Source organism: Triticum aestivum, chromosome 2D (genome assembly GCF_018294505.1).
Source record: "Triticum aestivum cultivar Chinese Spring chromosome 2D, IWGSC CS RefSeq v2.1, whole genome shotgun sequence".
NCBI classification, from domain to species: domain Eukaryota; kingdom Viridiplantae; phylum Streptophyta; class Magnoliopsida; order Poales; family Poaceae; genus Triticum; species Triticum aestivum.
In genome coordinates, this window is record NC_057799.1 from 630,186,004 (window position 1) to 630,201,979 (window position 15,976).

Here is a 15,976-nt window from a genome sequence, read left to right on the forward strand (position 1 = left end):
GCCTCCCACGATCTCCTTCGATTTTACCGCAGTACCGTGGGTCGATTCTAGCAAATGATCCTAGATGCTTGGTTGGTGCCCAGCGAATCGATCCCGTACAGGGGAGGGGTGGAATCTGCGCTCACCGGGTGTTCGATTGGTGATAGTACATCGTTGCGTGCTACCACGTTGCTGGATTGCGCTGTACTCTCGCGCAATTTCACGTTGCTTCAGCTTCTGGTCCAGGGGGCAGCGGCTAGGCTAGGTTGATCAACAATCCGTTCTATCGTCTGTGCCTGGGACGGATGAATGGGGAATTCCGTGTCGCGTGACGAATCATATGTTTTTGACACCGTGCAGGCCGTCCAATTTAGTGATTGGTCGTTTCATCGGACGCGTACAATGTTGTGGGACTGTGCTGAAATCTCCCCTTCTGGTTGATGCCGTTGCAGCTGTTGCATGATCCAGCTTCCAGGAGGAGCAATTAGCTTTATAACAATTCACTGCTGCTGCTAATTAGGCCCGATTGTGTCGACGACACAGCCGTATAATTGCCGCGATACTGGACAGGGGGAGGGATGGAATCTGCACGATACTGCAAGCCTTGTTTTCGAATTTCATTTTAGTAATCGATTCGTTTTGTTAAGAGGTGCGTGCTAGCATGGTATGAAATCGTGCTATATTGTCGCGCAATTTAGCCGTACGGCGACTGATGCGTTGCTTAGCTGCTAGGATAGGTTCATGAACAGTCTATTCTATCGATGACAGGGTTATATATTTTTTCCCCTGGAACAGATCGCGGCTGTTGGACATGCGATTATGACTACCAGATCCCCAGACATCCCCTGGCAGATGAGGGCAGCCCGGGTGCTGCCCATGTTCTTGGTTCCTGCTTTAGCTGCTCTCATCTACTCAGCTATTACAAGCATTGCGAAATTTCGTAAGTACATTTGCCTCTGCATCGCTGTTTTTCTCGCAGTAGTTTTGTTGTTGCAGATGTTATTTTGGAAAGGTCTATGTGGGGCTTAAGCCCGCTGTTGCAGATGTGAATGTAGCATTACGTATTATTGGTTATCCTTTCTTGTGATCATTGGAATAAAAAGGAAAGCCAGTTATATAGTATTAGACTGATATGTTTCGCTTAGTTCTTCAAGTTGGCAATCCACTTGAATGGTCTAGTTGTATAGATGTAATTGACACTTAATTAATTGCTTTTGTTAACAGCTTAAGTAAGAAAAGGTGTATGATTACCATGATCAAGGTTATTATTTTTTGCTAATATGGTTAACCTTTCATGTTTAAATTGTGATGGACGTTACTCTGTCTTGCAGTTGATAATAGAGATCAACATACTCTTGAAAAGCTTCGTGCTGAAAGGCAGGCCAAGATTGATGAGTTGAAGGAGAGAACAAACTACTACACTACCCAGCAACTTATACAGGTGGGTTGTCACCGGCCATTTACGATCTTTCTATATGCAGAGTTGTATTGGTTAGTAGTACTACTTAGTGTATGGGGAAACCTGTATTATGTTCCTTGTTTTTTCCTCTCATGAGAACGGTGTATGTATGTATTACTGACTCTTCGTTTTCGTGATACAGAGATATGATCTTGACCCTGCTGCAAAGGCGGCTGCAGCAAGTGTTTTGGCATCTAAGCTGGGCGCAGATTCTGGATTGAGAGTCTTTTTGGGAGATGAGTCGAACGTGGATGGAAGTAAAAGTAATGATCAGCACGGACAGACTTCTGGCCTGAGGCAAAGAAAACCAGCCCACTCAGGTCATGGCTCTGGACCGACCCATGCCTCTGAGCCATCAGACGGCTCGAGTATATATGATGGTAACGAAAGCCCCACTGCAAATCGGACTGTTGAGCACTTTAGAGGCCATGCTGGCAATGATGGCGGATGGCTCGCACGGGTGGCCGCTCTGCTTGTAGGGGAGGATCCAACACAGTGCTTTGCACTAATATGTGGCAACTGCCATATGCATAATGGTAGGGTACTTGTTAACCGTGTTTCTGTCTGTAGACCATCATGCTGGTCATGTTCTCTCTACTGAACCATGTTTCAATGTTGCAGGCCTTGCGAGGAAAGAGGACTTTGCATTCGTTACATACTACTGTCCTCACTGCAATGCTCTCAACGGATCGCGGCAACAGGAGGACGGTGAAATGGTGACTCCTACCGACCGCTCCTTTGGTAACAGCGTCCAAGCCGGCGCCAGCCTTGCGGACTCGGGCGTCAGCAGTCCTGTTGGGAGGAGCTTGCCGACCGTTGAAGAACTGCCTGCAGAAAGTTCTGGTGCGAGTAACTCAACGATCGCTGAACAGCCTCGAGCAGAGAGTTCTTCTGCCGCAAATAACTTACCACCAACTGTTGAAGTTCCACCCGCCGATCAGCTTGCCAGCTGAACTTTCTTCTTCTGAAAGAAATGTGTTCGCCAGTTCTTGCTTCCGCGCTAGTTGCATCGTGAGATGGCGTACCAGAGCTTTGGACGCAGATTCTTGTGCCTACCACCACGGCACCACCTATGCATATAGATGCGGATTATTGGTGTGTTGTGCTTGAAATGGATTGTTCCACTTGGTGCTGCTAGGATACTAGGGTGATGGATGCCCATTTGCCGGCATCTTGTCCAGCTGCTTGAGTGATGGGTTGCTTTGCTTCTCTTGAGTGTATAGCTTTCTTTCTCTTTTGGGAAGTTGAATTCCACACCTTTTGTAATATATTATCAGTCATGCAATGTGTAGTATCAGTTTCTCTTTATGTAAATGCTGGTTTTGGAATATGTTTTTTTTTACCTGGATGGGTATGGAATATGTTCAATGTTACGTACCAAAGTAGGGCTGATAAGCCTCCAGTGTTTGGGTTAGGAGTGCTGTCAATTTTTGAATTTCTGCTTTGAAATCCCCAGCGTTTGGGTTATTCAATTTTTGAATTTGTGCGTCGGCCAACATCTTGTGTGAATATGTGAAATAGCAGCATTGGGAAAAATTCACAAGTATAGGTTGGAAGAAAAGAAAGCTTAAACGCTATCGGAAGCCGTCAGTTGCTTCATCCATGGGCATACGTTGAGTAAGGTGTAGCGTTTCTTCACATTTTGTGTAGATAGTACTGCATTGCATAGAGCCACTGCCATGGAATAAAGATGACACTTGAGAATTACTAGAAGAGAAAATAGTGCAACTCTTGTCAATAGTTTGATAATTCAGTCACGTCACTCCTACATTTTCTGTTCTCATCCTTCTCTCTTTAGCTGTTGAGCAATGACCCAAATAGCTAGAAGCCTAAACTAGAGGAGGGCATTTATGCAAAACTAGGATACCCCTTGAAAAGGAACGCCCCTCGCTGCTTTGCTTTTACCAACACGGCACAGCGTGTATCAGGGCAAGGCTCATTACTGTACAGGGTACAAACTGGAACAAGTAAAAAAATGCAAACGCACGGTAGCCCTTTCGAAAAATGTATTCACGACCAATTGGGGAAAACAAAACACGGAAATGCCTCCGGCCATCCAATATTTACAGTCACTTCGCTGTAGTCCCGAATCAAGTATCTGGTTGGTGGTGTTGTGGTTGATGGGAGGAAGGGCAGTAACCCCCGCTCGCATACCCTGCAAAACTGCAGAATCCGCTCCTTCCAAACACGCTTTCCCGAGCTTCAGCTGGAAGGGCAGGGAATGATCTCAAGGATGTACGGCAACTATTCCTGGCGCTCCGTCAGTCAGTATAACAGCCTGTAGGGATTCCTAGCAGCACCGGTGGGGATCCGAGGGAAAGAAGCTGAAGCCGTCTATCTGTCCCTTCTTCTTTCGGCGCATGCCACACATTAGCTTCGAGGCTCTTCCTTCATATGTGAGGTGTGTGCTGCGCTGTAAGATTGGACCTTCAGGATAGAAAAACAACACCAATTGCTTAGTTGAGACATCGTTGTTAGTTGTTACCGCTCGAGTGCATACATATTTTTAGCACCAGAGCACAAGGAAAAGTGTTGTGCATATGGCGAACCTCAACGACGATTGCTAGGCCGTGTGTTCTTACCATTCTGTCAACTTGAAGAAGTGAATTAAGCTTGTCTTCGTGTGCTAATTCTTGCAGAGGAGGCATCTGACCCATGATGCCAGGCGTCTCGCTCATTCTGCAACAACAATACGAAATAAATGTTAAACAGAGGAATAAGCATAAGCGAGTTACTCGGCATTCACACATTACCAATGATTTATGAGTTAATATGTAAATTTTGTAAACTACCATATTTGAAATGATCACATCCTGCTCTAGAACATTATACGAGATCATTAGATCAGTAAAAGGAAGATCTCAGGACAGCAACTGATTTGTTAAATAAACTTAAAAAGATTCCAAAGCCACCACTACTTATTTCACGATGCCACAGCAGGTCCTTTGGCCACTCAGTGCGAGTGATATGATACATTCATATTTATAGAAGAACGAAATGGCATTGAACATGTTGAAGTGAAGCAGATGATATTTAGTGATATTTGTCCTTACCTAAGAATATGTTGCAAACGATACTGGTGAAAGGCCAATGAGCAATATATGGAAAATGGCACATATTACAGAGCTTTACCTGCTTAAAATTGTTTTGATGTTGCTATTTGTCCGAAGAAAGAGATCCATGTTCTCCCCTGTCTGCAAATAAATCAGAACTTCAGGCATGAAATAAGTAACATAATGTGCCCCCGTCACGCTCATTGTGTTCTTTTAAGCTGTGAAGGCTGGCAATGAGAGCGACAAGTTCCAACATACAATAAATGTTAGCCTGTATTAGTACTTAGTGGCAGATGACATTTTCCACATTCTCTCCTCTATTATTGATGTTTTTGATGCGGTACACCCATCCCAACCTTTGAAGGCACAACCACAGCCCCATCATATTTCTTCACTGAACACAGAAGTTATCTAAGAAAAAGGAAACTCGAACATTGACAGTGCACCCAAAACAAAGGGCACTTCTGTAGCATATGTTGATGATGCATGCAATTTAAATATGTTATGCGGCACCAATCAGGTATACATGTTGTGCTACTGCCAAATATGCTTATATAAATATTGTGATTCAGTTTTTCTGAAGATCCTAAGAGTAGTGCACTAACTACTATACCAGCAATATGATCATGTTCAATTTTTTGGTGGAAGGACTAGTTGTGAAAACAAATAGCCATGAGAACTTCACTGTGTAAGATGTAAAACCAGTAGGCGGGCACCATGTGCTCCCTGACTGACACTTGGGGTACTATAAAATGAAGTTTAAGAGCATGAAATGGGAGGTATATGAACAAACATACCTTGAATGTTTCAATATTTGCAGCAATCTGGTTAAGCAATTGATTGTTTTCCTCCAGGAGCTGCTGGGTTGCACTGTCCACAACAGGAGCTGCTTCAGAACGGAACAGAATGAGCATCTTTAGAAGAAATCAGGATAACAACTGAGATTGATGGTGAATTTCTATGTTATTATTATATAACTGCTTTACAATGAATATAAATGAGTTCCCTCAGATGAAAAAGGATCATAATAGTTAAGCACAACAAATTAAAGGAGAGACATTTTATTAGATACCTCCAAAGGGCTGTACTGAATCACAATCAAGTACAAACGCAATAACAAAAAATAATGTAGAAAACAGTCTAATTTACATATCTCCAAGTGGTGTAAATTGTTAGATTGCTTTTTATCATACTGTTTGTTTGTCCATCCATGGCAGTGGTATGGAGGATATGCCGATATGCTAATTAAACTTTTGGCTAAGTTTAGAGTTGAGAAGTAGACTTTTGTTGAGAATGTACGCAGGTGTGTGCAACGTAGTGAAATCTTTGCCTCCTACAAGGACATGCTAATAAGTATTCCATCCCTATAATTTAACACAACTACATGAGCATGACAAACCTTCAGGACATCTCTCATAAAAAAGGGATCCATAATCCCATGTTAAAAATGTTTAGCTCAAAAATATTGCTACTGGCTTGTCTTCTGTGCTGCTGCTTTTTTCAGTTCTATATTGGGATCTAGGAGATGCAGTCTAAATATAGAGACGCACCAAGTGAAGGCATCGCAAGGTTGCTTCCAGATGATGCTTGTACTAAGTACTAACTACAAAGTTAACAAGCAGAACATCAAGAACTTAAGCAAATAAAATATGTTTCGTATTTTAGGAGATCATCAATTTCCAATCAGATCATAACAAGAGTATCTGAAGAGAATGGTGAACAATTCACAAAAATTGTTGTAACTCCACAAAGTTGATGTTTGAACCATGTAGCCCAGGAAAATTTCAGAGAGATACAGTGAGGCTAGCTGGTTTCAAACTCTAATGATATTGCTATTTAACAATTCTGGACCACTGATTCAAGCCTTAAATAATCAGACAAAGTTAGGATGGTACTGAGAAATACCAAACAATAGCAATAGAACAGATAGAAGTTAGAGATATGAGCTAACCTTCCTTGGGAACTTGACACTGCTGGTTTGGATTTTCCATCGATATTGAGAAAGGGGTCAAGTTGTTGGTAGGCGCCATGTGAAAATTAGCCATCGGGGCAGATGCAAACATTTTGTCCTGCATTGGCTGTCAAAAGACCTTATCAGAAAGTACATGATTGGCACTAGGAAAAGCAATAAGAGAACACCACAAGACAAAAGCTGTACCAACCAGGAGAGATAGTGATGTAAATGATTGAGGACCATAAACAGAAAAGTACCTTCATATCTCTCATCTTTTTCCCTGTAAAAAAACCTTCTGGTTTCTTCCTTCTATCTTTACCCTGTAATAACAAACGCATGTCATCAGAACATAATGGTTTATGTGCATGTGCTGTTATACTGATATACATCAGACAGAAACCACGGCATGCAGTTCAAAAGGAAGAGTCCAAAATGCCAAGCATCACAATACTATATCTAGGGGAATCACAATGAACACTAGCTTCTCACAGAAAGAAGAGACGTGAATTTTTGTCCAGAACAAGCCATTATTACTTTATTACGCCCTTAACTGGCTGTGTGCATTCTATGGACCCAGAGGCCGAGGGAGGGGCTCTTCCATTATATAACATACACCCCTATAAACTTCATCCAGGCGTTGGTAACTCACCATCTATTAGAATATCTAAAAGTAACATATCCTTCAAGTTACCTATTCGCAGGAGATGTATTTACAGGTACAGAATATCAAGACACTGGCTTGGGTAAGGATTCATAAAAACACTCACAAGAGAAAATGATAATAGTGTGAGGGAAAAAAGAAAATAAACTACGAAAAAGGCTTAAACTCCTCTCTGGAAGGCAAAAAGAATAGTAGAGCTAGAGGTTAGCAGGTTTGTCCAATTTTAGTACACGTCTAAATAGATTATTAAGAAAATCAAGATTGACGTTCTCACACTAAGTGCAGAACAAGACCAGTAAGAACGCACTACATTAATATCAGAACAGAACACATACAGAAAATAGATGCTTAGACATTTGGAAGAAACTTACTGCAGCCCACCAGCATCGCAATGCAACATCCCTGATGGTTCTGTTGGGCAGCATAGCCGCTATCTTGATGTACCTCATGATATTAGGTTCACGAGCATATCTGCAATTGCCAGTGAAGAAAGAATTAGAACCTCAAAGGAAATGGCTTGTTTCTTAGAAGCAATTCTCAAGCCAGATGGTGACATTTGACATGGTTCTCTTTCTTTCTAGGATTCCTTTGACACAAATTCATCGGCTAGAATTTGGTGAGCTCATCGGCACAATCATAGAGCACTCAGGTGCGGCTGTTAATGCTTATGGTTGAAAGAAACCAAGTGCAGTTCCACAGTAGGCCAAATAACGACGAAAGCGACGCTATAGCAGATGCGCTGGGTAGTGCTGCTAGAAACTGAAAAGGTAAAAAGGTTCAGTTGCACAAATCCTGCTTTAGACTTCCTGACTGATGCTCCATTAACTTAAGCACACCACATGGGGTGGAAAAGAAGCTTGCCGCATAACCAAATTGGCAAACTCCATCAGCAAAAGGCGATACGGCAGTACCGGCAACAGGAATTCAGCAAGAGGAGGGGCGGCGAATCTACCTGGTGAGCCCTTCGTTCAGTATATTCAGCTCACGGTCGCTCCACTCGGAAGGCGAGCCGGTGACGAACTTGTACTTGGACGCGGTGGTGCCGCCGCCGCCGCGGGACGCGCCCCCCGGCGCGCTCCTCGACTGGAGGACCACCGGCACGTTGCCAAACACACCGCCGTTGTTGTTGCTGTTGCTGCTGCTGTGGTTGTTTGGAGAAGAGTGGTACAGGCCGGCGGTGCTGCTCGGCCCGCCGCTCATGCTGACGAGCCCCATCCCGGCGGTGCTGCCGCCCATGGTGACGTCGCTGGTGGAGGACTGGAAGGAGAGCATGTTGTTGGGGTGGTGATGGTGATGGTGGTTGTAGACCGAGGCGGCGGCGGCGATCCCCTGGTGGAACCCCATGCTGGAGTCAGCGGCCATGGCGCCCGGGGGAGCCAGCTGGAATCCCCGATCTAGGCGCCCACGGACGCGCCCCGAATCCTCCTGCCGCCCAATTCGGACCGACCTGCACGAAATCGAGCCGGGAGAGATCAGCCGCCGCCAATTGGACGAAACAAGCAATCCGGTCAGAGATTTCGCTCCTCCCCGGAAGAGAAATGGAGGTGCGCGGCACCAGAGCTTCGCTCGCATTCCCGGCCCCCCGAGGAGGAGATAGGATCTCCAGCGGAAGCCGAGGAAGGCCACGGAGGCGACGGCGAGCCGCGAGAGCGAGGCCCCCACCCCCCACTAGCGCGGCACGACCCGGCCAGCCCAACCACCCGCACAACAACAACAGCAACCGACCAACCAACTGACCAGCAACAAACCACGCCGAAATCGGCCCGAACCCCACGGCCAACAGATTCAATCAACGGAACCCGGCGACTCACCTGCCTCCAGCGGCGGCGGGCCACGACCCCCCGATGCAATGGCGCGAGGCCCTCCACAAACCCGCACCGCCGCGCGGCGCAGCGCAGCGCAACGACCTCCGCGAATCCCGACGCAGCCGCCCCCGCCCCCAAACCCGCACCGCAGCAGCCCAATTCGAACCCCCAACTCCGCCCTCACCAACCCGGCCGCCAACCCGACCGATCCCGAACCTCGCGCCGCCGCCGCCGCACGCGCGGCGGACCGGATCGGATCGACCCCGCGGAGGCCGCGGCGAAATCCCTCTGGGTTTGGGTTGGGTTGGGTTTGATCCAGGCGGGCAGGCGAATCCCGTGGTGCTCTGCTGGTTTTTTCTCCTCCTCCCGCAGCCGCCCTGGGTTCCTTCTTAAACAGAGGGCGTAGCGCCCTACTCTACACCACCAGCGCTAGCCTATCACGCCCATGCCCCCGCGTGGCTCCGCCCGGTGAGATGACCCTCCTGCCCCCGCCTGCTTCCGGGCCGCGCCACTCGGCTTGGCGGGCAAAGTGTCGCCCTGCGAAGCGCTCCGGCAGGCGCGATGCGCGGATCCCCGCCGTCGGGCGCGCGGACGGCGGGGACGCGGTGGGGTATTGGATCGGACGGTGGCGGTGGGGTGGAACCGGGCCGGATGGGCCGCCTGTCTCAGCGCCCGCGTGGGCCCCGGCGAGGGGGAATCTCTTGCTGGGATCATCTTTCCTCGCGGAATCAACCCACCAACGGCGGCACTGTACGCGGAACACTGTTGGTTGGAGGTGACGTGTGTGCCGCTAGACGGACGTGGCTCGCTCGTGCTCGGTCGATTACAGGTGGGCCCGGGGTGGGTTTTCATTTCGCTGGGATGGGTTTTTCTCGAGGCTGGTCCGGTTCTTGGAGGGCACACTTCTTGCCTATTCAATTGCGTTTTTTCTTTTTTCTCTTTTTGCATTGTATGGCAAAAAAAGTTCCAGTCTTGAAGGTGGGTTTTCGCGCCCTAAAAGGATACAAACGATGATCTTCTCGAGACAAAACGATAGGTGACGAGACCGCGGACATGTTACGAGCTTGTGACAAGTGAAAGGTTTGATAAATTTTGGTTTCCTGTTTTTTCTCTCTATATACGTATATGTCGTGGTTTATGTGACGTGCGTCCTACTGGATAGAGTGAAAAAAAAAAACTACGGTGGAGGCTAATGTCGTGGTAGCATTTATGACGCACCGAGGCAACCCACCCAACCTTTCTCCGGAATCTTTGCAGCGCCAATATAAAAAGGAGAAGCGCTATCTAGCCAATACACGCCATAATTCTAGGAACAACGGCTATGTAAAGTGTTGGTATGTGGACCATGAACATCTTTATATATATACAAAAGACTTGTAAGCTAATGGAGTGCAAAACAATAATTCAGGAGGCAGGAAACAGACATATGAACGCCATCACAATTCTTTTTTTTTAAGACTGGTCCAGTTCCTGGCGAGGTGAAACACGTTGGAGGGAGCATTCCGACCCTAAAAAAACCATGATTTTTTTGTTTCGTTCTGGCGTCGAGCAACTTGGTTCAAACAATATAAATTAGTACCATATATGAACGAGGCTGCATTAGGACAAAACATTTCATCTTCAGAATGTTTTTTCGTGCTGTGAAAAGAGTGCAATTGATTAATTTTTAGGATGCAACAGGATATGAGTACATCAACATGTTATGAGTTCATGGCAACAAAAAACTTTGGTTTGCTATTTTTTTCGGTGCATCATGGTTCGTATGTTTTATGTGCTCCTAGATGGAGGAAAACGAACAATGGTGGAGGTTATCATTGTCACTTGGACTCGCGGCAGCGTTTGTAATAGATGGGCACAACCAGGCCAACTTTTGTCCGGAATCTTTGCCGCTCCAATATTAAAAGTGGAAGCACCAGTCGATTGGCACCTTAATTCTTGGAATAACGGTCTCGTAAAGCATCAATTTGCAGATTTGGGGTACGCAGCTCGCTCGTGCTGGGTCGATTATAGGTGGGTCCAGGATGGATTTTCATTTAGTTGGGGATGGGTTTTTCTCAAGGCTGGTCCGGTTCTTGGAGGGCACGGTTCCTGCCTATGAAATTGCGGTTTTTTGTTGCATAATTATTATGGCGGTGAGTAGCTCGGTCGAGACCCCGTCAAAGTAGGACAAAAAAGTTCCGGTCTTTAGAATGGATTTTTGGGTCCTAAAAGGATACGAACGAGGGTCTTCTTGAGAGAAAATGATAGGCGATGAGAATGCAAACATGCTATGAGCTTGTGATAAGTGAAAGGTTTGATAATTTTGGTTTCCTATTTTTTCCGTATGTGTCGTGGTTTATGTGAAGTATGTGCTCCTGGGTAGAAAAAAAACACAATGATGGAGGCTATTGTCGTGCTAGCATTTACAACACACCGAGGCAACCAACCCAACTTTTCTCCGGAATCTTTGCAGCGCCAATATAAAGAGGAGAAGCACTATCTAGCCAATACACGCCTTAATTCTAGGAACACCGGTTTGTAAAGTGTTAGTATGTGGACCGTGAACATCTTTATATCCACAAAAAGCTTGTAATCTAGTGGAGTACAAAATAATAATGCAGGAGACAAAAAGCAGGTATACGAACCACATCACTTATTGTTTGAGACTGGTCCGGTTCTTGACGCGGCGAAACACATCGGATGGAGCATCCCACCGTAAAAAACTGTAATTTTTTGTTTCATTCTGGCCTAGAGAAACTTGGTTCAAACATTATGAATCGGTACCATATATGAACGAGGCTGCATTAGAACAAAACATTTCATCTTCAGAATGTTTTTTCGTGCTGTTAAAAGACTGCAATTGATTAATTTTTTAGGAAACAATAGGATACGAGAACATCAACATGTTGTGAGTTCATGTCAATGAAAAACTTCTGTTTGCTAATTTTTCTGGTGCATAGTGGTTCGTACGTTTTTATGTGCTCCCAGATGGAGGAGAACGCACAATGGTGAAGGTTATCATTGTCACGGACTCGCGGTAGTGTGTGTAGAAGGTGGGGACAACCAGACCAACTTTTGTCCGGAATCTTTGCCACCCCAATATTAAAAGTGGAAGCACTAGTCGATGCGCGCCTTAATTCTTGGAATAACGGTCTCGTAAAGCATCGATTTGCGGATCAAAGTTATGTTTATCTAAAAGCCATACTTAAGCCAACGGACATGCGTACAAAATGATTCAAAATAGAGAAAATCCCACATATGAACCGCATCGGAAAATTTTCAAGGGAAAATGCACACTGGCCGGCCCAATGCTAGTTTTTGGTAAGGTGTGCAAAAAACATATCCGTAGGCGCAAGGATAAAACAGCAACAAAATTCACTTATGGCAGCCACTGGCAGAAGGGGCCCACGGAGCTATCCGGCTCCATGATGTTGGCAACTGGGCTAGGCAACACGGACGGGACCGTGGTGGCCCGGGCACGCGCACGTGCGATTCTCTAGCTTTCGGTGAAGCATCAGGCATCCAATGGAAAATCTCCACGTTTCGTCCGCTTGTTGGCTGGAAGAGGCGGTGCAAACAGTTGGGGACCTGGCCCATGGGAGCAAATGCTACACGGACACGGCAGATTCCACCACCGATCAGTGCAGTGTGATGGGCTACTAATTAATCTCCATTTAGGTCAAATGCTGGACTATGTGGCATACAATTACGTCCTTTGCATATTTAGCAATGCTAGCATAGTACGACAATGTAATGTCCACGGCTGCCAACGTTTTAACTAGTGTCTCTCTGACATGGATTCCCATGTGGCACCGCTTTTCGCACAAGCGAGATTGTGTGATTTCTGTTGCTTGACATGGGTGCGTGTGCGTTCATCTTTTCTTTTTTGTTAGAACCATGCTATACGGACGACAAATATTGCAGGATTCCTGCTCGACAATGTTAATCCAGCTGCACATGCATGGGAGTAAAAGGGCAACTACCGCTCGATTAGCTGGTCGTCCAGGGATTGGTATCGCGTGCCGAGCATTTTCGTTTTTGTTATTGCCAAGGTATGATCGATGTACAAATGTATGTAAATTCAGATTTACTAATTCTCATCTAGATGAGAATAACAAATTCTCATTTAACTCTTACACCATTTTATTAGAAAAATCCGCACGAATCTTCACGTAAAATCAAATGGTGTAAGAGTTAGATGTGATATACTCCCTCCGTCTCATAATATAAGAGCGTTTTTGACACTAGTGTAGTGTCAAAAACGCTCTTATATTATGGGACGGAGGGAGTAATTAATTCTCATCTAGATCGATGAGAACTAGCAACACCCATGTCACCCATTTTTTTTTCTTTTGGTACAAATTTTATCTCACAAGTCTTTCGACATCCCACCAACCTAGCGTACATATAGTACTACTCACTGCTGGTCAATCAATTACTTATTTGCTCTTTGAGATGAATTTTGTATGTGGTTTATATCTACCTCTCCCACACCTAGGCTGACACGTTTTTGAGTCAGCATAAACAAACTAGTTGTAGAACTTCGTTTTCTCCCTTAATATATTTCACATGCATCCCTCCTTGCAAGGTTGGAAGAGAAAAAAAAAATGTCTACGCATAATATATAGAATATAAGTATACGTATAGGAGTCTATTTTTCTGGGTCAAGTACAAAGTCTTATGTCCGTGGAGCTAATTATAAATGCACAAGTTGAAGCATCTGAGGTAGCCAATCATAGAAGAATAGGTCCCATGTCTCAAATGTGCACAATAGAAAGGCAAAGTAGAGGAAAATCTCCTTTGTACCATTTCATATGGAAACTAGAAGTAGAACAAGATGACTTATTTCATATATATTTTTGGCGTCAAACCAGTATTCGTGCGTTTGAGATGTACGGCTAAAGGCCCTTGAGATTTCCGGAAAAGACTTGTGAATGTTTAGTTGAGCATATGTGCTCCCCTTACCACAAGAATCCGCGAGTACCATCAGTAACAAAACAAAAACATTAGATGCACCATTGCTCCTAACTAGGAGGATGCATGCATGTAACTCGATTGATCCAGAGATGGAGGCGGCACCACCACCTGTCGGACCAGCCACCACATGCATGATATGCACATCAGTAACATCATCAAAGCAAAGCAAAATTTATTTTGCTTTGGCATGTCGCTGAAAGCTCGGGGAGATAGACCGAAAGAGATGTGCGCGCACCGGTCCGCGGATACCGTGACTCTTCCCCTGTGTGGTTCACCATGCGAAACCATGGCGGGCGAAAACGGACGTCAAGGCAGCCAACCAGCCTCTTTGATTCTTCCTTCTGCCAGTGGGATGGAAGCTTCTTTGCTACATGTTCCTATGGAGATTAAAACAATCTTTCGTACTACTAACAACTCCTTAGAGAAATGATTAGAACCTAACCACCCGTAGCATGCGTGTTGTACTGGTACGAGACAGCAAACGGACAAGGCAACAGAAGACACCGCAAATCGCATGCTAGATCGCAACTAGGAGTTAATTATAGAGTACTAACTACGCTAGTGTTAATTAGCGAGCGGTAGCTTTATCTCGCATATGTGCACACGCACAGCGAGCGAGTGGCTCTTATTTTTCTCCAGATAGAGACAGAGACTGAGAGAGACAGGGACTGACAGTGATCGTCGATATGTGATGCACCAATTACTTTCGGCTTAGCCTAACAACTATCGTTCACATGGGCTGTCACTTTGATATATGAATCGGTCAGGACTAAGTTAAGTTAGAATGAATTGGCCCTATGCATGTTGCCATGCTCGCTGTCGAGTACGGATAAGCCTGCTGGGGATTAGGCTTCGCAGATGGCCGGCGATTGGTCGATCAGAGCTAGCTTGGCCGTACTCGAAATCTCGGAGGTGACGCTGAGCCATTGATTTTTTTTTTATTCGTTACCGCAACAAGAGAGAGCGCTTTGGTGTGTGAGTGTGACCCGGTGGGTGCATGGGGTGGCCTGCATGCACCAAGTAGAAGGCTTCTGCTTTCAACAAGGTTGAAGTTGGGACGGCCTGCATGCTGATGATTGTTACTCGGCTCCTGAAAACTACTAGGGAAGAGAACACTAGTTATTTCTATTAGCATGACATATTAATGGGCAAGTTATCATGAATTTCAACTGAAATTCCGCATTCCGAACCTATATTCCTACGCCGCAGGCATGCCGAAATTGTCAACCATGTTTAAAGTACAGTTGTACGATCATTAGTACTTGCCTTGCACATCGATCACCAGTATTTTGTAGTAGTATAAGATTTTAGTTGAAAAAGACAGGACTTGACCTAACCTATTATTGCCACCGCACATGACGTGAGAGCCGGCCACCCAGAGCCCCTCGCCTCGCCTCGCCTCACCTCAGCAGGCGAGCAACGAAGCCACACCAGACCCACATTGATTAAGCTAGCAGTGAAGAGATTAGCCAAAAAGCGCTCGGAACAAATATCTTAAATCCAATAGACAAACACCCAAAGCGCCGGCTCCTCGATCGATCCCAACGGCAGCAGCCAGCAAGGAAAGTGAGTTGGAATGCAGATACTAGTTGCCGGATAGTTGCGCGCCATCATCATTGCATTAGCGTGAGTGCCTGGACAAAAGCTAAGTATCACTATACTAATTAAGCTTTGTTAGTGGCACCAATCATTAGTCATCACGTAGGGTTTAAGGTTGACCACTGCACTGGCAACCATTAACATCCTGATCCAGGCCGTCAGGGGGAGGGTTTTTTCTCAAGAATACTCCGGTTCTTGGAGGGAACAGTTCTTGCCTACAAAATTGGGTGTTTTTGTTGCATTACCGCGGTGGGCAACTCGGTTGAAACGTCGTTAAGTAGGACAAAAAAGCTCCAGTCTTTAGAGTGGGTTTTTGGGCCCTAAAAGGATACAACTGATGATCTTCTAAAGAGAAAACGATAGGCGATGAGACCGCGAACATGTGATGAGTTTGTGACAAGTGAAAGGTTTCATAAATTTGGTTTCCTATACTTCCCGTATATATCGAGGTTTTTGTGATGTATGTGCTCCCGTATAGAGAAAAACACTACGGCGGAGGCTACTGTCATG

The 15,976-nt window shown here is 45.6% G+C and overlaps 2 protein-coding genes across 7 annotated transcripts; one reads left to right on the forward strand and one right to left on the reverse strand.

Moving 5' to 3' along the window:
• Window positions 1-774: 774 nt before the first annotated feature.
• Window positions 775-2,768, forward strand: LOC123055145 (uncharacterized protein At2g24330; the record flags this gene model as incomplete). Its single annotated transcript, XM_044479096.1, is given in 4 exon segments — window positions 775-919; window positions 1,311-1,420; window positions 1,581-1,974; window positions 2,060-2,768. Coding segments are annotated over 4 exon segments (981 nt in total), but the record flags the coding sequence as incomplete, so codon positions are not given.
• A 374-nt stretch (window positions 2,769-3,142) lies between these two features.
• On the reverse strand, window positions 3,143-9,355 carry LOC123055146 (uncharacterized). Of its 6 annotated transcripts, none has more exons than XM_044479101.1 (9): window positions 8,918-9,355; window positions 8,059-8,553; window positions 7,478-7,577; window positions 6,703-6,765; window positions 6,443-6,569; window positions 5,289-5,380; window positions 4,571-4,632; window positions 4,021-4,117; window positions 3,143-3,865 (listed from the first exon to the last, which is right to left on the reverse strand). In XM_044479101.1, the coding sequence occupies exons 2-9, from the start codon at window positions 8,466-8,468 to the stop codon at window positions 3,809-3,811; spliced, it is 1,008 nt and encodes a 335-aa protein (XP_044335036.1). In that variant the 5' UTR covers window positions 8,469-8,553; window positions 8,918-9,355; the 3' UTR covers window positions 3,143-3,808. The 6 variants fall into 6 exon arrangements, with proteins under 6 accessions (XP_044335036.1, XP_044335037.1, XP_044335034.1 ...); XM_044479102.1 differs by having other exon boundaries at window positions 5,289-5,377; window positions 8,918-9,345; XM_044479099.1 differs by lacking the exon at window positions 8,918-9,355 and adding an exon at window positions 8,662-8,834 and having other exon boundaries at window positions 6,443-6,560.
• Window positions 9,356-15,976: the final 6,621 nt, after the last annotated feature.